Source organism: Lutjanus erythropterus, chromosome 10 (genome assembly GCF_056507025.1).
Source record: "Lutjanus erythropterus isolate fLutEry1 chromosome 10, fLutEry1.hap2, whole genome shotgun sequence".
NCBI classification, from domain to species: Eukaryota; Metazoa; Chordata; class Actinopteri; order Lutjaniformes; family Lutjanidae; genus Lutjanus; species Lutjanus erythropterus.
The window spans coordinates 41949892-41973446 of record NC_139326.1 but is presented as its reverse complement, the minus strand read 5'-3'; the positions used below and the strand labels follow the sequence as shown (position 1 = coordinate 41973446).

The window sequence follows — 23555 nt, the reverse complement described above, 5'->3', positions numbered from 1 at the left end:
ATGTTTTATACCATTCGGGTAGATATCCGTCTGTGCCCGGAGCATTATTAGCTTTCAATCTTGAAATGGCTTTATTCAGTTCTTCTGCCGTTATATCAGCCATAAGTTCTTTATTCTGTTGTTCTCCAATGGATGGCAGGTCTAGTGATCTTAGAAAAGTCTCTATTAATGTAATATCTGCCATGGCAGGTTGGGTAGGTCTTTTTAATATAGTTCAAATGCCCATTTAATATCATCTGGTTCACTGCAAATATTTTTTTTTGACTCAGGGTTCCTAATTTAATAGATTGTATTCTTTCTCTGTTGTTTTCATATCCTCCAGGAGAGAGGTTTCATTGCCCTAGGCCCTGCCTCATAATACTTTTTTTTGGTAAATTTAAGTTGTTTTTCAATTTCCTCATCATATATACCATTTATGTCTTGTTTAATTTTGTTAATTCTAGTTAATATCTGGGGATGTTTTTGTTCAATGTGTCTAGTCTCTAATGACTTCAATTCCTCTTATAGTTCAGTAAGTTTTTTCTGTTTTTCCCTTTTCTGCGAAGCTGTGAGGGCAATAATTTTACCTGGAATGACTGTCTTCGCTGCATCCCATAAAGTATATGGAGACACCTCTCCATTATCTTCATTTTGTAGATATGTTTCAAACTCCTGATGGATCTGTTTCTGTACTGTTTTGTCATTTAAAATACTGATGTTAAGTTTCCAAAGTGTATTTTTCTGTGGATTAGTTAGATGAAGGGTTAAGTACACACCTGAGTGGTCAGATAAGTCCCTAATCCTTATTTTACTATCCCTAACACAATGCCAGTCTGATTTATACATAAATAAATAATCAATTTGTGTATATACAGAGTGGCATGGGGAATAATAGGTAAATTGCTTTTCTCCTAGATGGGACTCTCTCCACACGAATCAAACCCAGTTCTGTAAGCATCCGCTGGATCATGATGGCATTTGGACTTTTCTTTTGGTGCTGGTTTCGACGTTTCTAATTTAGGTTGAAGTTGTACATTAAGATCACCACCACAAATCAGGACCTCTTGTGTTTCCATGACTATCAATTCAAATACTTTCTTGCTCCCCAAGAGGGCATGCACATTAAGTAACGTTACTTCTTCATTATCTAATTTGCCCTTTACTAGAACAAGTCTCCCTTCCTTACCCTTCACTTCTGAAAGAAACTCAAAATTTACTGCATTAGGGATCAGTATAGCCACTCCCTTCCTATGGCCTGATTTATAAGATGAGTAATAAGTATTTTGAAATCCAAGTTTTTTTTAATTTTTTGTGTTCTAAAGAGGAAAGACGTGTCTCTTGCCAAAAAAATACCTGCAGCTTTTCTTGGCTAATTTTTGCTCTAATTTTACCGCTTTTAGTCGGATTATGTAGCCTATTGACATTTAGTGTGACTACCTTATATATCTGATGATGCATATACTCTTTTCAACCTGTGTGCACTTGTGTTACATTATCCATGATATCCAGAACAAGAACAGTGAACAAAACAGGAAAACAAAGACCAAAGACTTCCAAGTCCGAAGTTCAGGAAAAACCTCAGGTTAAGATGAAATCCTCGCGTCCATCGAGGGCCTCTCGTCAGTGTCAGAGAAGATACTTTGCACTGCTAACATTGCTTTTAAAACAGTTCCCCCATACCCGGTATAAAGTTCCATCTTTAACAAGCTCAAAAAATAGTGATGTTAAGTCTCTGTGTAAAATAAGTAGAGAGTAGAGAAACACAGGTATTATTTTCTCAGGCGTAAGTATGAGAATGAGCATATTTGAGAAAGAAAAATTAAATTCCTTAGTAAACTGACCAAGTTGCAAAAGCATTTTCCCTTTTGGTATAAAAATTCAACATAGGCAGGTTTGAGGAGTAGTTACATTTTTATAATATGAAGTAGACAAAATCAAATACTCAAAAGCCAGAATGTTTTCATCTTAGATATAAAAATTCAACTCAGGTAGACTTATAGGGTTAAATCTCTTAGTGGACTGATAGGAATAGAGATACCATAGTATTTGGCTCTTAAGTATAAAGTTCAATTTAAACAAAGCCGAGCAGTTACAGTATTAAATCTCTTGGTAAACTGAATAGTGTGCCATAATAAGTAGAGATGCACCGATTTCAATTTTCTGAAGGGTCTGACCTGCGGATTCCAATTTTGGGCGATTCCGATTTTGAGTCTTTCTAAGAACTGTAACCGACAGCATTCACAAACATTTTTGCAACTTTTCTTGTAAAAATTAAATTGGATGTTCATAATAAGACACTGACTATTAAATATTCATTAAATACTATTTAAATTTTCTTCAAAGTCCTCCAGGGTACAGCCAGGCCTTATTATAGTTTTATATTAAGATTATGAATCAGGTGAACGCGATCTCGCAGGATTTCGCTGGACGCAATTTCATGTGATCTCCTGGGGAAGCAGATGAAAACAAACCAGAGACAGACGCGGTGCAACAGTTTGCTGCAGTAGAACTTTGCCGTGAGAAAAACAGAGGCAGAAGTTAAATGAGTCTGGATGAGAAAATGCTTGAGGAAACACATCAACACAGGTTGTTTATTCTTCAGCCAGAACAGGAGGTGAGATTTTAACTGTCCCTTTGTGAACAGGAGCCTGCTGCTGGCTAACATTAGCCTGAAGAGCTACAAAGAGCTACAGAATGGCTGTTCTGTGACATTGTCAGCTGCTCTGTCTTGTTATAGACTGTTTGTCTTCTCTTTATCATGTTCTTGGAATCTGTCACTAACACCATCTTCAAGCTAGCATGTGTCTGAGTGTGTGTAGCTGTTATCAGCACTGTGGTGATATTAGGGTCAGTTTGTCTGCTGTGCGCATGATGTGACCATCATGCAGAACATATGTGTGACAATGACCAGCACAGAATCGGATTTGTGACGCTGACCAGCCGGTCACTGGTCAGGGTCTGTGTCACGTGAAAACCGGCCTGATTCCAAGCATTGCTGATTACTCGGTGCAAGTCTAATAATAAGTCCTCCTCTTCACATGAGGCAAGAACACTTTACTTTAGAAGCCCAGTGTTAAAGAAGTGGTAACTTTATGGATCCAAACTGGGTTAACCCCAGGTCCTGCAATGATTTTCAATTATCAGACACTGGCTTTACCTTTGAGGAGGTAAATCGCTCCAGCCACCTACCCCGTGGTCACATGGAGATATTTACCCTCAGGCGTTTCACTCACCAGCGTTGGATGCTCCTGATGGAGCACGCTGAAAGCTCCATAGTCTCTCCCTTGTCTGCCCTTGGTCCACTACCTGTCTGCGGCGATCTGCACCTACCCTCTCCCACGTTGCTAATTTCTGCTGTTTCAACACTGTGGAGTCTGGCTCCTTAATGTCTTCCAAGGAGAGTCCTCTCTTCTTCAGGTCTTTAGCAGCCTCTGCCGTGCTCTCGTAGACTTTGGTGCCGCTGTCAAAAAACACTTTCAACTTAGCTGGATGTGGCGTTTGGAAGTGGATTCCTCTGGCTTTGAGCTCTTTCAATATCCCCACATATGCCTTTCTTTTCTTCAGTATCTCGGGAGGATAATCTTGGTCAAAGTAAATCCTTTTACCATCATAGCGAACATCTTTCCTTCTCCACGCTGTATGCAGCACCTGTTCTTTCAGTCTGAACTCCATATATATGGAGGTTGTTCCGGCGTGAGCATGTTTCTAGCTCGGTTAGCTTTGCCTGCAGAACCTCCTGATTCTCTAGTGCCTGGGTGAGAGCCTCTTTAGCCATCGTGTCCCATTCTTCAATGTCGGTTATGTGCTTATGTGCCTCTGCCACTCTTCCTGTGGTAGCCTGTAGCTCACTTGTTGCTTCTTGACGTTTCCGGTTGATTTCTCCTCTAAACTCGTTCAGCTCCTTCCTCATGTCGTTACAAAAGGAAAGTCCGAATTCATTCATTTAATTTTTGAGATCAGACCTGAGTGCCTGAATCTCATTGTAGATGGTCTACATGAAGGGGCTAGCTGCTTCCTCGTTAGCATTGCCATTGCTCTCATAGCTTTCCTTGTCACTGTGTGTTGCTTCGACTGTTTCTCCTTTATCGCATCTTGAGCCTGGTTTATATTTAGTCTTTTTTTTTGTTTTTCCCCTTCCATTTTAAGTTTCAGTTCAGTTTTTTTATATTTTAGAGTTCTTAAGGGGATTATATCTGACCGTTTGGGAGTGAGATTTTTCAAGTAGCCATTTGCTTCAGCAGCACCGGAAGTCCGCCTACCTAGCATTTAAAAATTAGTACTACAATCCAAATATCAGTTTGGAGCTACAGATGATACATAAAATAGGTTGAATCCCTACTTTTTATACAGTCAATGGGTGAAGCGAGTTGTTTCCAGCCTGAAGCTCAGGGACACTGAATCTCTACGAGCACAAGATAAGTGCAACATTATACTTTGGCAATGATAAGCAACAACAAGTCCTAAACTGTAAATCAATTATTTGTAACTCTCTCAGTTGTTTGTCAATGTAAAGTTAGGCCCCTTATCCTGAAAACAAAAGCCCACTGCTCCAAGAATACACATCGCAGAGTTGTACTTCAGTGACTGGCTACTGCCTGCCAGACTCTGAACATATTGCTCAATTTAACAGTTCTAGACTCTAGAAATATTGAGTTGATTTCTTATGACTCATGCAAAGAAACAAACTCTTTCAGGGAACATTCTGCATTAATTTAAACTGATACATGTGAAACCAGCAAAGAAAAACAGTTATTTTGGAATGGAAATTGTAAAGGAGAACATGCAGGCTGTAGTGTTGTTGTTTAGAAAAGCAAATATATTTCACTTTTTTCCTTTCTCCTTTAATATTTGTGCCTTACTTCTCCTCGCTTTTTCTTCTTTTCTTAGTCATAGCACACATTTAATCACATATAATGTGCCTCAGTTGCCAGTGGGAAGATACCACCTCTTTGAACACACATTGACCTTTGCATCCTCTTGGAAATGATATCCACTGGTTCTTTCTAGGAATTGGATTTGTATTTGGCTGTAATGTACAGATGTAGATTATCGTATTCAATTGTTCCTCATGAATCTTGAATCATTTTGTCTTTTTTTATAATAGCTGAACCGCTGGGTGGATCCGTCCTTCACTGATTTTCCAGAGGAAAGCTTTTCTTTGCCTGGAAGGAGAAAGGGAAGCAAGGCTTTGGGTTTCAAGGCTGAGTCCAAGAGGCCCAGGAAGAGGAAAGGAGAGGTTGACAGCTCAGATCCTCACTTGTCCTACCTACTGAAAGAGTCAGTCCAGAGGGACCAGTATGAACCCTGGGTGGACAGATACACACCCCGCTCACAGGTCAGCATCATCGCTGTTGTCATTAGTTCTGGTATCCATGAATAGTTTGTATACAGCCCCTGTGGACTTGCAGACTTTGTCTAGTACTGTGATGTGTTTGAAGTATTCTTTCATCACGTAAAGGCAGTGAGGGTGCTGGGCCACAGGGAGGTAATATACCTTACCTTAAGACCTTACTCATTGCCATGGATATTAACAAATGCTGAGATCTTGATGCAGTAGTCAGTATGTGTGGAGTTTTTCCAACAGTTCAAAACAGAATATACATTGGTTATATACATGCAATATAAAGCCTCAATATATAAGTATAAATAACAACATAATGTCTTAAGACTGGCAAGCAGCCAATATGATTAAAATCTTCTATCATATTATATTTCATTTTAAGTCATTATGATGATATATACCTTAATACAGTAAAATTCTGGAAAATCAGTTAAGAAACCAGTTATGATACAATAATCAGTTTTATTTGACAATAGTATTGCCACGTTTTATTATTATTGGCCCTGAAGTACTACGTTCTTAACAAAACTCCAATGTAAGAGATGTGGGTCAAAATCCTCGTCCCTAATTCTGTTTAAAAATGCATTATAAAGTTCAGCTGAAGCCTAAATGGGTCAGCAGGCACTTTATAGTCAAATTAAGTTATTCTCCAAAGTTTAGAGTCTTTTAGTGTGAATTCCTCATTGGAATTGCACAGTATTACTCCACAACCAGTGTAGCAAGGAACAGCAACCATTGAAGGTCCTCTCTGGTTGAAAAACATGTTTTTAACTTTGTTAACATGTTCATGTTTTTTTTTTAATTTCTTATTATTTATTTTATTACAAAATAAGCAGTAAGCACCATGTCTGAGCATTTTTTTGCTTTTACTTCATAGTGAGCAAGGACAGTCTGAATTGAGTCAGGTTGGCTTATATGATGCCATAAACCTAATCCTGTTAATAGAAGGGGTGGCACTATACGTATCATTAGCAGCAATTTCCACACCATTTATTACCCTACCCTTCTACACTGGCTCTAATTTTGCCAGTTCAACATGGAAGCAAATATGACAGATATGAGCATGTCTTTACAGTTGATAGCCATTAATTAAGTACCAGTGATGAGGGGTTGAAGGTTCAAGATGGAATCTTGAACTAGAACTAACTAGAAGCTATTTGTGTTTGTGTAGGCTGAGCTAGCTGTCCACAAGAAGAAGATAGAAGAAGTGGAGAACTGGATAAGAGCTCACACACACACATCAGAGGTACTAAGTTTCATTTTTCATTCTAATAATTCATGATTTCAGTAACTGAGCCTTGGGTCCCAGCCTTGTGTCCTATGAGCACATGTTGCCCCATTTATGACCATTTACTTAGTGTTGTGACAGCACATCCACATTCTTGGTGAACAAAACAAGCTAATTCTAATCTAGTGGATAATGGGCTTTGCTGTCAGTCATGTAATGACTCTTGTCTGGTTACGCTGTATGTCATGAGCCAATCTTGTATTCTGAGCTATTATGATCTTAAACTATTGAAATGTTGTGTGTGGACTGTGAAGGTCTGAAGTGGATCTCAAGATTCAGGTATGGCCTGGCTGTTTTCATCTACAGGGCGGTATCTTGCTGCTGACGGGATCATCAGGCTGTGGAAAGACTGCCACAGTCCAGGTTTTGTGTCGGGAGCTTGGCCTGAGGGTTCAGGAGTGGACCAACCCCACTAGCCTGGAGCCATACAGCAGCAGTTGGCATGGTGATCCTTCCTGTCCTGCCTGCTTCACACCTGTCATTGTCACTTTCAAAATAAGAACTGGCTTGAAGTTATCAGTAATATAAAAGACAATTACCTTGTTGATGAAAATTTGCTCCTAAGTGACCAGAACAACTGGAGCAAAAATGCTTTTGTTGAGACTGTGTGAGAGATGAGTTGGAGCTAATGTATTGGATTGTTATATTTAGAAAGTATTTTGTCCACGCAGGGTTTGTAAATATGGATGGATGTTCTGTGGGTGAATGTAAGCTAAAAGTTTCAATGTAATAAATCATCTTAAGACAGTGCTTCCCAATCCTGGTCCTCAGGGCCCACTGTCCTGCATGTTTTAGATGTTTCTCTGCTCCAACACACCTGATTCACATGATCAGCTCATCATCAAGCCTCTGCAGAAGCCTGATAACAACCTGATCATTTGAATCAGGTGTGTTGGAGCAGAGAAACATCTAAAACATGCAGGACAGTGGGCCCTGAGGACCAGGATTGGGAAACACTGATCTAAGAAATCTACACTGTCCTGTGTAATTCTTCATCTTTTGTCAGAATGGAGGACAAATGGCTTGTCCTGCAGCTCCCAGTTGGCCCAGTTCCAGGATTTCCTCCTCAGAGCCAACAAGTATAACTGCCTGAAGATGGTGGATGATGGAAGACCGATAGACAAGAAGCTCATACTGGTGGAGGTATGTACTACACCTTCAACTAAAGCCACTGTTCCTATAATTACCCCAACTTGTCATTCCTATTCATTTCGGCTGCACAGTACAATGCTTGTAGACGATGATGATGTAAATTGCTCAGCCTTGTTGCTCTCTCTTGTCCTGGTGTATGATTTGGCTTGGCTGGGCAACATCACCTGAAATTCATATCATGATTAAATAGACCTTTTACAGCAGCCATTTCAACACGAAATAGGGTAAACACAGGTGGCACTGATGATAATAATTAAGATTCTGTTTCATTCAGGTCAAACAGAATGCAGCATGTTGACTTACTGGAAATGGAACAGGACCTTAATTAGTATCACAGGAAACACCTGTGTTTACCCTACTTTTTCATATCAATATGGCTGCCATGAAAAAAGGTCTATTGACACATTTAACTGTGTAATGATAAAGGCATCCATATTTTTCATTAGACACACCAGTACACAAGACTTTGTAATAAACCAAAACAAATTTATTTATCATATCCAGTAGTTACTAATCTATTTAGTAAAGTATCTATTTAGTGTATAAGACTGCTGCATCTGAAATGTGCCCCGTTTAACTGTGTGGGTGTCTTTATTCTTGGTCATGCACTCTTTATGTTGCATGAGTTGTTATGTTTTCGGTGAGCAACAAATTGCCTGTGTTCCTGTGTTCACTGAACCTAAAGTGTGCCTGCACAATACAAATGGCATATTTTTTCTGTACCAACTGGCCATTATGTTTTCAAACCGATAAACTTTATTGTTTTTTAAATATACACTCATTCTGAACATGAATGAAAATGAATGCCTGTAGCACCTCTCCAAAAGTTGGCACAGGAGCATGTTTAACCACTTTGCTACATCACCTTTTCTTTTAACCACACTCAGCCAAATGTTTTGGAGCTGAAGACACTAATGATAAAAGTTTGGAAAGTAAAATTCTTTCTTATTCTGGCTTGACATACAGTATGTCACAAAAGTGAGTACACCCCTCACGTTGCAGCAACCATTTTATTATATCTTCTCAAGGGACAATACTATAGAAATGAAACTTGGATATACTTTAGAGTAGTCAGTGTACAGCCTGTATAGCAGTATAGATTTTCTATCCAATGAAAATTACTCAACACACAGTCAACACATGCAAAACCACCTGTCCTATTCATCATGTTCATGTTTTTGCCTGCTTGACTCAACCATACAGATTTGTGTGTCATGGATTAGAGCTGTTAAATTTGGTGCTTTGGGTACAATTCTCTCATACTGGCCACTGGATGTTCAACATGCCACCTCATGGCAAAGAACTCTCTGAGGATGTGAGAAATAGAATTGTTGCTCTCCTTGAAGATGGCCTAGGCTGTACGAAGATTGGTAACACCCTGAAACTGAGCTACAGCACGGCGGCCAAGGTCATCCAGCAGTTTTCCAAGACAGGTTCCACTCTGAACAGGCTTCGTCTGGGTCGACCAAAGAAGTTGAGTCCTCATGCTCTGTCATATCCAGAAGTTGGCTTCAAAAAACAGACGCATGAGTGCTGCACGCATTGCTGCAGAGGTTGAAGAAGCGGGAGGTCAGCCTGTCAAGGTCAAGGATATTTATTGTCATTTTCACTGTGCATTTACATACACCAGAGAACAAAATTTCGTTTCTCAATCAGTGACTGCAGTGCAATAGAAACATGTCAAGGGTGAGTGTGGGTGTGTATGTGGGGATGGGGGACAGTCCGTTAATAAATCTTACAGCCTGGGGAAAGAAGCTATTCAGCATCCTGCTAGTCTTGCAGCTGATGCTGCTGTATCTCCTCCCTGATGGCAAAAGGGAGAAGATGTGGTGGGAGAGGTGGATTGGGTCCATGATGATGGAGGTGGCTCTACTGATGCACCGCTGCTGGTATAGCTCCATCAGGCAGGGGAGTGGGGCACCAATGATTTTGCTGGCTGTCTTGACCAGTCTGTTAAGGCGCTTTTTGTCCTTTGTACTGCAGCACCCGAACCATGTGGTGAAGCCATAGGTCAGGATGCTTTCAGTGTGCCCCTGTAGAAGGTGGTGAGGTGTGTGGTGGGGAGGCCTGTTTTCCTGAGTCTGCGGAGGGAGTGGAGCGGCTGCTGAGCTTTTTTGAGGACTGCTGAGGTGTTAGTGGTTGAAGTGAGGTCATCATCAATGTGAATCCCCAGATACTTCACACTGCTGACCTTCTTCACAGAAGTACCATCAATGAATAGTGGTTCATGATCCTGTTTGCCAGCCCTCCTGAAATCAATAACAACGTCACTGGTCTTGTCCACATTGAGGAAGAGGTTGTGGGAGCTACACCATGAACTCACCTGTTTCACTTCCTCCCTGTATGCAGACTCGCTATTGTCCTTAATGAGGCCCACCACTGTTGTGTCATCTGCGAACTTCAGGATGTAGTTGCTGCAGAATCTGGCAGTGCAGTCAGAGGTGAGCAGGCAGAAGAGCAAAGGGCTCAGGACGCAGCCCTGCGGAGAGCCTGTACTCACTGTGATGGTCTTTGATGTGTGGCTGCCCACCCTGACTGTCTGCTGTCGCTGAGTCAAAAAGTTGTAAACCCAGTTGCAGATGCCATTGTCCACTTTTAGTAGCTGCAGCTTTTCCACCAGCTGCTGTGGGATGATGGTGCACTGCTGAAGTCTAAGAACAGGAGCCTGGCGTAGGTGTTCTTCTTCTGCAGCTGGTGGAGGCAAAACTGAACTACTGTGTAATCCCTCAGACTTAGAATTAAGTGTCTGACACATTATGGAAAGGTTTTCTACAGAGCTGGACCTTTTTTTAAGGAGTAAGATTTTTGTGTTTAACCAGAAACAGACATTTTATTGCTGTTGCCAGATCTTTACAGAAACAGTAATTTTAACATCATAAAAACACACTTCTTTCAAACTTGACAGAAACAAAATACAACTCCTCCAAACCATTTTGGTTTGTCTTTCCACTGATCAAAAAAATCACCAACTCTGGTTTAGTCAAAATAAAGCCTCACTTATGTGAGTATGATATGATGATGATATGTGAAAATACTCTGGCTGTACACGCCATTTCTCCCCACTGCTTCTCTGATGTCTGACTTCCCTTTCACTCTTCTCCCAATATTTTCACATCTAACATGGTGGAAAAGGGGGTTATTGCAGCCAAACCAGAGTTGGTGATTAGTGACTTTATTTTGTTTCTGTTCAGTGTGAATGAAAAGTACTTGTCCTGTATATATGGAATCCAGTGGATTTGAACAAAGTGATAGGTCATATCTTCCTGGTTAAACCAAACATATCTCATGCTTAAACAAAATAGTCTGTCTGGGCAGGGATCATTTCCATAAATGAATAACAATCTGAGCCTTTCAATGGCAAAATGAACACTTTAAGTGGACATACTTTGACAGTGTGCAGTTGCACTGCAGCCTGTTTGGCCGACTGATGGCTATAGTGGACCAATTTTTAGAAATTGTTGTTCCCATCAGACACTTACACAAAACATGAAGAAATAGGATCTAGGTTAAAAAACAAAGTTACCCTGTAAGAAACCAGGATAGAGCCTAAATCAAAACAGTGGTATCTTGTTTATCCACAAAGGACTGACAGCTCACCTTTTGTAGTAGATGAAGTGGTGGCTGAATAGTTGATCAGGTCAAAAAAAAAGTAAATCTTGACACTGCTGGCAGATGCCAAGAAACTTCACAAAAAGAAATTGGAAGTTGGCTTGAACTCAAAGACTCATTACTGTTCTTCTGTGAAAACATTTCTGTTGAGATGCTGAGCTCAGGCTTTCAGTGCATCTATGTGCTATTTTCTCACTTAGAAGTTGTGTATTAACTTCTTTTCTAAAATTGTCTAACTGATTCTTTAATAGGATGATAAAGCGGCTTTGTTTTGATTAATTTGGATACAGAGCTGAGTTAACACTTGATCATCATATGTCCCCCTTCAGGATTTTCCAAACCAGTTCTACAGGCAGCCCGGCAGTCTGCACGATATCCTGAGGTGAGATCAGATTTCCTTTCACACGTCCACAATGTAAACCAGGAGAAGTAACTATGATGACAAACAGCTTTGAAGTCACTTTGTAAAAGTAAAGACAGAAGCATTGTGACCAATAGCAGTACCAGTGCTAGTGATTTAATTGTGCAGCTTTCAGTCTCTCCAGTAATAGAGATTAATAGGAGGTCTTGGAGTCTTACACTTTGCTATTAAACCATGCTTGGTCCCCAACATCAGGAGCTGCCAAATTGTAGTTCTGGTGTAAGCGATTCCACAGGACAGAGTGGTCCTGTTGTGTCCCTGTTGTGTCAGGTTGTGTTCATTCTATTCACTATTCATTCTATGTCCATCCACCTGTGTATTCCCCTGCTCTGTGAGAGACTGTCTTGCTGTGTGTCTTCCAGGCGCTTTGTGAAGACCAGTCGATGTCCTCTGGTGTTCATAGTGTCAGACAGTCTGAGTGGAGACAGCAGCGTGCGCCTTCTTTTCCCCAGAGAGATCCAGGAGGAACTGGACATCAGCAGCATCAGGTTCAAAGCGATGCACAGTACTGGCTATGACAGGGATGTTAGACCCCACAGACCCCTAGACTGTGTACTGATGAGGGATGATTGTTCTTCTAATTCATGGCCATATTTCCTAACAAAATGTGGAATGAGTTTGCAGTTGTAATCTCTATGTAGCCAGCACCTGAATACATTCAACAAAGAGACACTCAGCAGCAGAGTGATGAGTATGACATGGTTGATAGTCTTTGTGCTTTGGAAATGTAGATTACTGACTTGACCATATATGTCTTAATACTACTACTCCTACTGTTTTGGCCTTTAATTGTTCATGTTGATGTGATTAGAGTCCTGGACATGTTTTAAAGAAATTATTTGAGATTTTTTGGTAATCAAATGCAGATTAACAGAATACTGAATACTACAGGGTACTGAATTAAGTCCATTCCATTTGCGAGGTGGTACTGGATTCTTATGAACGCTGTTTTGTATGTTTTCTGTTTCCAGTTTTAATCCAGTGGCTCCCACCACAATGATGAAGGTCCTGACTCGAATATCAACACTGGAGGCAGGAAAGGTGAAAGAGATACTTGTAGTTCATCTGACACAATGTAGTCTGTGTTTTTTTGTGTTTAATAATACATTTTTCCATAATTCTAAGCAGAGCTCTGGGAGGATGTGTGTCTCAGATCAGGCGGTGTTGGAGATGCTGTGTTCAGGAAGCTCTGGAGATATTCGCAGTGCCATCAACAGCCTCCAGTTCTCCTCTCTCTCAGGTCAGGAATAAATCCACAAACCACACCAGACTGTCTGAGCGGTCTAGAACATTGGCTCTTATCCTTTGTCTTTACAGGACCCCTTTTCTACAATTCAGTAAACTGACTCCTGACTAAGTGATATATTTCTGTAGAGAACACTAAATGAAATTACTATTTCTTTAGAGTTTATATTTTTATTTAAGATATAAACTAAAACAAATCTCACAGGAAAAGAGCACAGTGACAAATTGACCACAAGCTATATTCTGTATTCAAGCTATATCCACAGAGAAGTACACATTTAAAACAACCAAAGGAGAAGAAAATGTTGAATTTGTCAAAATTGAAGCCTATTACGATTGTTGAAAATAAAAAAACAAAAAACAAAACAGATACAAAAATCATCAGGAAAATTCATCTCTGATCAACATTTATTGGGAATTATCTGTTTAAAATTCTTCCAAATCGCTTGTTTTCCTCCCATCACTGTCTGGAATTATTGTCACTCTGTATTGTTATTGCTATACATTGAATATACTATGAAATATCCATTAAATGAGTGAAATGCTGACATATTGGCCTACTATATATAAAGAGCAAAGCTTTGACAACCCCTAGTAGGGGTTGGCACACCCAGGTTTGGAACTGGTGGTCTAGAGAGTACATACAGTGCATGCAGTGTAATTTGCTGTAAATTTCTTTTGCTTTTTAATGATTCACTGACCCTCTAGACACATCATGGACAACTCTGGAAAAGGGGCTGTGGAGGATAAAGAAGGACAGACCTGTGACTTCAGGGGGCAAAGCTGTTTCCAGAATAAACCAGAGGAAGAAGACATCCAAACAGATGAAAGAGCTGGAAGAGGAGCAGGCTATTGGAGGGAAAGATGCTTCTCTGTTCCTGTTCAGAGCACTGGGGAAGATCCTGCACTGCAAACGTGAGTCTTATCCCCCAGCTTCCATACAAGCCTTTACTCTGTTCTGTTCCTCGTAACTTTTCTGTAATGGAGAGACACATTCTTTGTGTGTGTATCCAAAGGCTCTGTGCTGCAGAAATGAAAAACATATCAATGAGCCACACTGTGGGACTGTGATGTCCTGCTAACACAAATACTCACTTGAGCACCAAATGTGGATTAACTGGCTGCTGAAAATAGTTCCTAACAAATGGGTAACATTAAGTTTAGGGAAAAGTTCAGTAATTTCCTAATCATTTTTGTCTTCAGTAGGAACCAGGGGATTAGAGTTTGAGTACTACATACAGGGTAGGGTAGACAGAGAGTATTGAGAGACAAACACATTGATGGTTTTGATCTTTTCATGGGATTTATTGAGAATTAGAAAAAAATTTAGATTGACATCAGTCTTATCCTTTAGGTCTTGATTTCAGTAAACTGTCTAATCAGGAAGTTCATGCAGATTTGGTCAATTCTTAAACATTTGGATTATGAGGACCACAAGAAGCACAATTTCCATTGTGTTATAAACCACACTGTCATTTTCTGTCACTACACCTTGCTGATGTACCAGAGGGCTGTATTACGAAGGACGCTCAACATAGCCAGGCTGGCTTTACAAAACCTGAAACCCAGATCAGAGATTATGGGCACCTCAAAGGTGTTTATCAATTTTCTTTGTTAACCCAGGCTTTCTGCTTCGGGCTCTGTGTATGGTCACATATAAAGGGGCATTTGTTGCACCATTTAACTCTTCTTCCAAACAAACTTGAGTGATCACGAGCCACCCACTTCAGTCAAGATTAATGCTACATTATAATGGAGAGCTATGGAGAATATCAAAAATAGATTTCTGCAAAAAGCAACACTGTTGTTGCAAATAAGACATGAGAGTAATGCTGTCAGAAAGTTACTAATCAGGTTAATGAGCTCTTGATGCTTGAAGTTTATTTCTAGTGTAACAGCTGCGTGTTAAGGAATTAAACTTGATATAGCAGATTTAAACATGATCCTGTCAGTCTCATGCGACCCATAATGAAGATATGCATTATGATATGATGATACGCTGATATTCAAGCATTTTGGTCAAATCAAAATAAAATCAATGCTACTGATTGGATATTTTCTGTGATAAATAGGATAGACAATTTTCTAATCCGTGACCTGAGCTGTCTGTCTACATCAGCAGCCTCTCTGCGCATGTGTTGGCGTCTTTGATTGTCAGTCAGACAAGCTCCCATAAAACAAACTTTTATCTGGTTCTTAAGCTACTTTTTAACGATACACGTTTTAGACCCTGGTCGTTTTAGCAGTATCTTTGTTTGATATGTTTGGATCTGAAGTTACCAAAGAAACAAGCTGAGCACTGGTTCAAGGAGCCATGACTCCACTCACCTCACCACTGGCCTGTGAGAGCTGCGTCAGCCTCAGCCAGAAGATCGCTGAATTGGAGCAATGAATCTCCACACTGTACAAAATCCAAGAAGCGGAAAGGCAACTGGACACTATCATCTTTGGTTCTGCACAAGCCCCCGTCACCACTCCTGAAGATCTGGCTGCCACAGTTCCGTATCTACCTCGCACTGCTACACCTCCAGCTGCAACGTTAACTCCACCTGCTGCTACGGCTCCATCCGCTGCTTCCCTCTCTGCCTCTGTCACTGTCTCCGGCTCGGGGCTAAACCCAAAGCCCCGGTCAGCTCTACTCCAATACAACCAGAGCCATATCCACAGCCCTGGGTTGTTGTCGGCAACCAGAAAAAAAGGGGGGATATTCTCCTGCCCACCTGTCCATGCTTCTGTAATCCAGGACATCCAGGCAGTAAATCGATATGACTTCCTCGATTTACAGGAATGCCCTCCACTGGCTGGGGACATGGAGCCTCCATCTTCCAGAACAAACCCACAATTTTGGTCACCTGTAAACTTCACCGCGCGCCTGCCGCACAGACGAGCATCACCTGGTCTGGACGGGCCGGATGAAGCCTCTCTCCCAGTTCACAAGGACCTACAGCCTAATCACTCTCAATCGCCTACTGCCCTGGGATCAGCTGATGTCCAGCGACGGAACACTCGGCGTCAGGTTCCATCTCACCACCGCGCTACTGAGTTGGTGACCCGCGGGGCCTCTGACAGCTCCCGCACCCCACACTGGCCGGGATGAGCTCCTCCATCAACGCTCATTATTGGCAACTTTATAATCCGGAATGTGAGAGTGCACAGAGCTCATACTGTCTTTTTCCCAGGTGCTACTTACAAACCATCACTGATATAGTCCCAGACATAATAAAATCCTACCTTGAGGTTGACAGGGTCATCATACATGTCGGTACAAACAACATTCAAAAACAGCAGTCTGAACTGCTGAAACAAGACTTTATTAGCCTCTTCAACGTCCTCAAACAGTCCCACAAGAGAGTGCATATCTCCGGCCCAACAACCACCCTCGGTCGTGGAGTGGGTCGTTTCAGTAGACTGCTCAGCCTCAACACCTGGCTCTCATCTGCATGCGACACCAATGGACTGAACTTTATTGATAACTTCAACCTCTTCTGGCAACGTGGTCATCTCTTTGGTGTAGATGGTCTCCATCTGAACAGAGCTGGTACATGGATGCTCTCTGCCAACCTGGCATACGGCATCTCCCATCCACGTGCTCCCAAATCCATCTATGCATCTCATCACTGTAGCATGACCACCCATCAGTCCGGTGCTGACCAGTGCATTACTAATTGATGCTCCCCCGGTCCTAGTCCCTATCACAATGGTTCCACCACACCCACAGACACACCTTATGTCGGACTTGGACCATTAAATGTCCCTTCTCTTACCAAACAAGCTGGACAGTTCTCTCAAACAAACAGCTCCAGAAAATTAGTAAGTAAACACAAGCTCACCAAATTTTCCAACTGTAAATCATGCAAAAATCATATGGGACAGAGATACTAAACCAAAGGGCATATTTGGTGGGCATCTTAATGTTTGCAGCTTACTTCCTAAACATGATGAAATTAAAACACTGTTAACAGATTCAAATCTACACTTTTTGTGCCTCAGTGAAACCTGGCTCCACAGTAGGATTCAGACCAGTTTAATTGATGTCCTTGGGTACAAATGCTTTAGGAAAGACAGAAAAACTGGTAAAGGAGGGGGAGTGGTAATTTAAATTCGAAACTAATTGAAATGCACAGAAATGGTGTTGGATTATGATGTTCAAATTGAATATCTCTGTCTTAATGTTTGTTTATCACCTTGAATTCACTTTAAGATCATGGTTTTATATAATCCTCCTGCTTGTGACAGTTCATTTTATGATAATTTAGAGAAATTAGCATTTGGTGATTTTAACATTGATTGGTCAGACAAAAGCAAGAGAAGAAAACTTATAGCAGGTCACAAATTGATTTAATTTTTTCAAACAGGGAGGAACGGATAACTAAATCATATAACTTCCTGACTGGCTTGTCTGATCACAACATGATTTTAACATCACGGAAGTTGACTAAAAAGCGCTTTCCAACTCTTAAGTCAATCTAAAACCAATACAGTAACTATTCTAAAAAGTGATTTCCCAGCCTTGGAGGGTGAACTGAACAAAATGCAGTGGGACAGAGTTATGGATAAGGGTGATGTACATAGTTGTTGCGATGAACTAATGAATACAGTTGAAGGGATTGTTGGCAAGTTTCTAAAAAAGCCCAAGAAATCAATCAGAAAATCCTCTTTACTATGGGTAAATGAGTACGTTCGAAAAAACAAATGAAACAACGAGATCTGTTTCTACAAACTGCAATGAAAAGCTGCTTAAATAATGATATGGTTACATATAAAGGTCTAAGAAATCGTGTTTTTAAAGAATTAAGAAATGCAAAAGCTGAATATTACATCTCAGCAATCACAGAGGCCAGAGGGAATTGTTCTGCAATATGGAAACAAATAAATAGTTTAATAAAGCCATTGGGCAAATCAACAACAATATCTAAACTCAAAATTGGGAACCACCTTTAGAGGTCCCAGTGTGAAGCCATCTGTCCCAGAAAATATATTTGCCAACAGCTTTACATTACAACAAATCCATCAGACTGAAGTCCTAGTAATAATAGATAAACTCGCTAATAGTCACTCAAAAGATCTCTTTCACCTTGATACTGCCTTTCTAAAAAAACACAAGAACACTTTGGTAACACCTCTCACTTATCTAATCAACCTTTCCATTACTACTGGGATTTTTCCAAGTAAATGGAAACTAGCCAAAGTCATACCCATTTTCAAATCAGGAACAGTTGATCAGGCATGTAACTATAGCTAACTATCTTTTCAAAGGTCCTGGAAAAAGTAATTGCTCATCAGTTGCTCAGTTATGTAGAATAATCATCTATATCCCCTACAATTTGGCTTCCGTCCAAATTATTCCACACAGACTGCTAACTGCTTTCTTATAGAACAGCTCAAATTATCATTTGATAAAGGTGAGGTAGTTGGGGCAGTATTTCTGTACCTAAAAACAGCTTTTGATACTTTAAATGATGATATCCTCATGCATAAACTCTCCAAATTTAATTTTGCCAACAAAACATTACATTGGTTTAAATCTTATCTGTCTGATCAAGAGCAGTGTGTTACTGTTAATAATAAGAAGTCTTCTTTTTTAAAGACTAAAACAGGAGTACCTCAGGGTTCTGTTCTTGGTTCACTTCTTTTTAGCTTGGATCAGGTTTTCAGATGTATGCGGATGATACAGTTATACATGTGTCTGGTAAAACTGCTCTGGCAGCTTCCATACACTTGTCATCCCACTTACAGTCCATCGCAGCATGGTTTGAAAAATCACATCTTACACTTAATGTTAAGAAAACGGTGTCAGTTTGCTTTTCCTCTAGGGCTCGGTCATCAGCAGAAGCTAATGCGTTAAATCTGAATATTAATGGACAACATATTGAACAGGTCTCAGAGGTAAAATACCTCGGCCTCATATTAGATTCCCACCTAAAATTTGACAAGCATGTTAAGATGGTGAGCAGGGTTGCAAAAGCAAACTTACATATGTTTAGACTTATCAGAGATTGTCTCCCATTTCATGCTGCAAACAGTTTCATGCATACTATGATTTTTTCACATTTGAGTTACTGTGTAACCTCTTGGTCACAAGCAGCATCTACAATAACCAAACCTCTCATGATGATATACAATCGAGCAGTTAAAATTTTAGACAGGAAACCAATAAGATCACATCGTTGCCATGTTCTTCAGAAACTAAATATGTTAAGTTTTAATCTCGCCAATCTCAAACTCATCCATAAATGCCTACGTAATCAGGCTCCTCAGGTGCTCAGTGACCTTGTGGTTCCACTTAGAGCTTCAGGCTCAGTAACACATGGAGCATCCAATGAGAATTGTAAGGTTCCCTTGTGTAAATCCTCATTTGGACAAACAGCTTTTTCTGTCCGTGGAATTAACGTGGAATTTTTTACCTGTAGAACTCAAAGTGGATCCTGATTTAGATCACTTTAAATTCAAATTGAAACAGTTTTTGACGAGTGACAAAACTCTGACTTTAGACTCAACATACCTTGCTAAAATGTTAATCTCATTTCAGCCCTCAGCTAGTCCTAATCCTGACCCTGCAGCAGCAAAACATCTGCTCAGTGAAGAGGACAACTGCTACACTGTGGCTTTGATCAACCATAACACTACTTCAGTAATTGTAATGCAGATAGTTTGTATACTTGTTTTTTTGTCATCAACAGGAGGGAAAGATGAAGGTGCTGAAGCAGCTGAGTGTGCTGCTGGATCTGGTCTACCATCCCACCTGTCTCATCATCACAGAGAAGCATTACTAGTAAACCCTGAGGTACAAACAGACTTTTCTGTAGCTTTAACAGGAAACAAACAGCATGCCTAAACAGAACACTCAGAACTTATTTGTCTGTGTCTCTGTTCAGATGGTTGTTGAGCGTTCACACATGTCTGGGGAGTTCTTCAACCTGTACCTCCACCAGAACTACTTGGACTTCTTCTCTGAGGTGGAGGATGTGGACCGGGCCAGTGAATACCTGTCTGATGCTGACCTTCTCACTGCTGATTGGACGGTTAGTCTCTCCCCAGTCGTGAAAAAAAACATATCAGGATGGTTTGATCAGTAGAATCTAAACCAGTGTCCATGTTATTTGCATGCCATATTTAAATGTACAGTATACAATATTGAGCCTAACTAGATGTCAGCAAACAACTGTTTGCTATGTATTAGTGGAGTAATGGCATCCTGAGCAGAGAACAAAGTCATGCTCCTTCAATGTGTGTTGTAATGTGGTTCAGCTGCACGTGCATGTTAGTGCATGTGAGTCCCTCTCCGTCCTCCCTATGTCTGTTTTCAATATGGCAGCCTAGTGAGTGACCTTCTCATATTACAGTGAAACAGTCACTAAAATATGTTGGTGAGAGCTAGGCATTGTAGTAGCAGGATATTGATCCATATTTGTTGAGCACTGCCAAGTTTGACAGTTTGTGTTCAGATGGCAGCACGTTAATTCATTCATTCATTCATTCATTCATTCAACCTTTATTTATAGTCGGGAATACATTGAGGTAGAGACCTCATTTACAATGTAGCCGAGTAAAACAATTGAAAATAAAAGCACATAGACATAGAACACCAAAGAGAAACTTATGTAAGAGTGACAACCAGAATAAAAAAAAAAACACACATACAACTGCAATTAAAAATCTTTAAAAAAAAAAAAAAAAGGGCAGTGAATGCACCTTTTAAGGAGTTGCTCTCACATTAATGTATCATACCAATGGTTCCATGCCCCTACCTGCTACCTTCTGAGCTGAAAAATATTTTGGACTTCTAATAACCAAGGTTATTAAGAGAATAAATTCATACCAAAAATAGCACTATTTCAAAAGATGGTGCTGGGAAAATGAAATAAGAACCGAAGTGCCAGTTTGTAATAAACATATCCGGGGTTTTAAAGCCTATCACACACCACAACATAGTGATTAGGATGCTATGAGACAGGATGTTACAAAGTACTCCAACAGTATATTTTCTCAGGTGGAGTAGGTGGTACTACAGTGGAGAACTGTAAGGAGTATTAAGTAGTAAAGTCAAGACACAACTTGAACGTATTTGTTTATTACTGATATTGCCTCTGTATTAGAAATATTGTCCATGGTGTATTGACTGTTAACAATAATTTGTGGTCTGTGTAATGGGCTGTCCTGGGTTGTTTTCAGAGTCGCAGCACCATGGGGGATTACGGGTCGTCAGTGGCCACAAGGGGGCTCCTTCATGCCAACTCTCGGCAAGTTTCTGTTGGCTTCAGACCTCTGCACAAACCCAACTGGCTGCTGGTCAACAAGAAGGTAACACACAGGGGCTGTTGTTCCATTATTACCGTTGCTCTGGTTTAAGTATTAGAGGGATACTTAACCCAAAAATGAAAATTCAGTCACTATCTACTCACCCTCATGACGATTGCAGGTCGGTTTTAATTTTTTCAGAAACAGAAAGAGCTTTATTTTCATTATATTCAGATACAATGAAATTATGAATGGCTTCTCTGTGTGTGTCAGAAAAATAGAAACACATACAAATATAAAATATAAATGAAAGTAGATACAGAGAAAGAGCAGTAATATCAGCTTTAAAATACATTAAAGTTTAGGTACATTGTGCAGATTCTTCACATTTTGTGGCTTATTTACAAGGAGGTAGCTGGTAAAATTTGAATAAATAGATGCTAAAACAAATGGTGCAATGTGTATCTGCAGATGCAGTCTTTGAAAGTGGGAGGTGTGTGTTAGTCACAGTCTTGTGCACACACTTTACTTTCTGAAGGTGTGTGTGTGTGTTTCGAGGTCCTTGAAGAACTTGTCAGTTCTTGGGGTCTGTTGTGTGTTGGGGCAGGGAGGGTTTGTGATGGAGGCCACAGCTCTGGGAAAGAAGCTGTTCCTCAGTCTGTTGGTGTGAAATTTTATTGTCCTGAGCTGACCTTAGTCGACTGGCATATATACTGTCCAGGTGTGGGAGCTCCATCCCGTTAATGCGCCGGGCCGCCATCACCACCCGATGTAAGTCTTTCTGCTCAGCTGTGCAGCTGCCATACCACACGATGGAGCAGTTAGTCAAGATGCTCTCACTAGTGCTCCTGTAGAAACTGAGCATCAGTTCCTGTGGGAGCTGGACCTCTTTTAGCTTCCCAAGGAAGAAAAGTCTTTGTTGAGCCATTTTAACCACATTTGAGGTGTTGGAGGACCATGTCAGCTGTTTTGACACAAGGAAGTTTGACACACTTTCCACTTCTTTTCCATGTATGTAGAGGCACTTGACAAACTTTTTAGGCACTAGAATTATGGTGGTTTGGAGGTTTTGAGGCACATTAATACAGTAGCTTGTAGTGAGAGATTGAATATTTTAATAAACGTCTCTATAAGCTGTTTGGCACATGCTTTCAGTACGTACCCGCGCACTCCATCTGGACCACCTGCCTTTTTTGTATTGATCTTTTTCAAGGTATGTCACACCTGTTGGTGCTGTAGAAAAGGGCTACATTGATCAATAGATTAATAAACTATATTTCAACTATACTATATATATTCTATATTTATAACAATATTTTGATCGATTAATCAGTTTGTGTAATTTTCTAAGACAACAGTCAAAATTTCACCTTATTAAATGTGAATATTTTTTGGTTTCTTTACTGATAGTAAACTGAATATCTTTGAGTTGTGAGTAAAACAATACATTTGAGGCCATCATCTTAGCCTTTGGGAAGCACCAGTCAACATTTTTCACCATTTTCTGACATTTTAAAACAAACAACTATTAATTAATGAATTGAGAGAATAATTGACTGATTAATTGACTACAAAAATAATTGTTAGTTGAAGCCCTACTATAGTATCCGTGTTGACCTGCTGGCAGATGGGTTGGTAAGGGGAGCAGAACCCTCCCTCTGGGTGTCAAAGGGGGCAAAAAACTGATTCTGATTGGTCTGCAAATCCAAATACAGGAATTATGAATATAGAAGGTCTGAGACCACAGGTCAGCATCCTTGGATCTATAGATCAGGGTCAGTGATATGATAACAGTTACGTCTGCTCCGTTCAGAGAGACAAGACAAACACATCTCCAACCTTAGCCGCCATAGCAACACTATTGGATGGTTCCCTTGTTTATCTGAAAGGAGAAGCTGCATCTTCTGTCTAGAAGAAAGACAGTATGTCTGTTAAGAATTAGTGTGACCCTCTCAAGGACTCTAAGGTCTTATGATATCTAAAATTGGAAAATTCCCGAACAGTCTTATTGTCCTCGATGTGAAGATGGGGCTGCTTTAAAGGCTCCTGGGATGTTTGTGTAGACTTGGCCCAGCACATTATTTTCTCTTGTTGGGAAATTTGTGTTTTTATGAAATTTGAAATTTGGGCATGACCACTTTGAGATCTGCATGATTGAATTTCCCTTGCTATGATCATTATGCCATCTGAGTGTGCCATTGGCTGCTTGATGATAACTTAGCCTTAGCTTGTGGGGGAATGTATACTGTCATAATTGTTACTGTTGTGAATTTACTGTTGAG

The 23555-nt window shown here is 40.4% G+C and overlaps 1 protein-coding gene across 5 annotated transcripts in view; it reads left to right on the top strand.

Annotated features, from left to right (window-relative positions):
• The window catches only part of rad17 (RAD17 checkpoint clamp loader component), a 32999-nt gene that overhangs the window by 5339 nt on the left and 4105 nt on the right, over window positions 1-23555 (top strand). For 4 of the 5 annotated variants that reach the window (XM_084729368.1, XM_084729365.1, XM_084729364.1 and 1 more), the window contains exons 3-14: window positions 5084-5314; window positions 6492-6566; window positions 6915-7053; window positions 7615-7751; window positions 11699-11751; window positions 12153-12278; window positions 12762-12831; window positions 12916-13030; window positions 13744-13950; window positions 19716-19819; window positions 19911-20057; window positions 21208-21336. In XM_084729368.1, the coding sequence (XP_084585494.1) occupies window positions 5084-5314; window positions 6492-6566; window positions 6915-7053; window positions 7615-7751; window positions 11699-11751; window positions 12153-12278; window positions 12762-12831; window positions 12916-13030; window positions 13744-13950; window positions 19716-19819; window positions 19911-20057; window positions 21208-21336 (1533 nt within the window). The remainder of the gene's footprint in view (window positions 1-5083; window positions 5315-6491; window positions 6567-6914; window positions 7054-7614; window positions 7752-11698; window positions 11752-12152; window positions 12279-12761; window positions 12832-12915; window positions 13031-13743; window positions 13951-19715; window positions 19820-19910; window positions 20058-21207; window positions 21337-23555) is intronic. The other variant, XM_084729366.1, reaches the window with a different exon arrangement.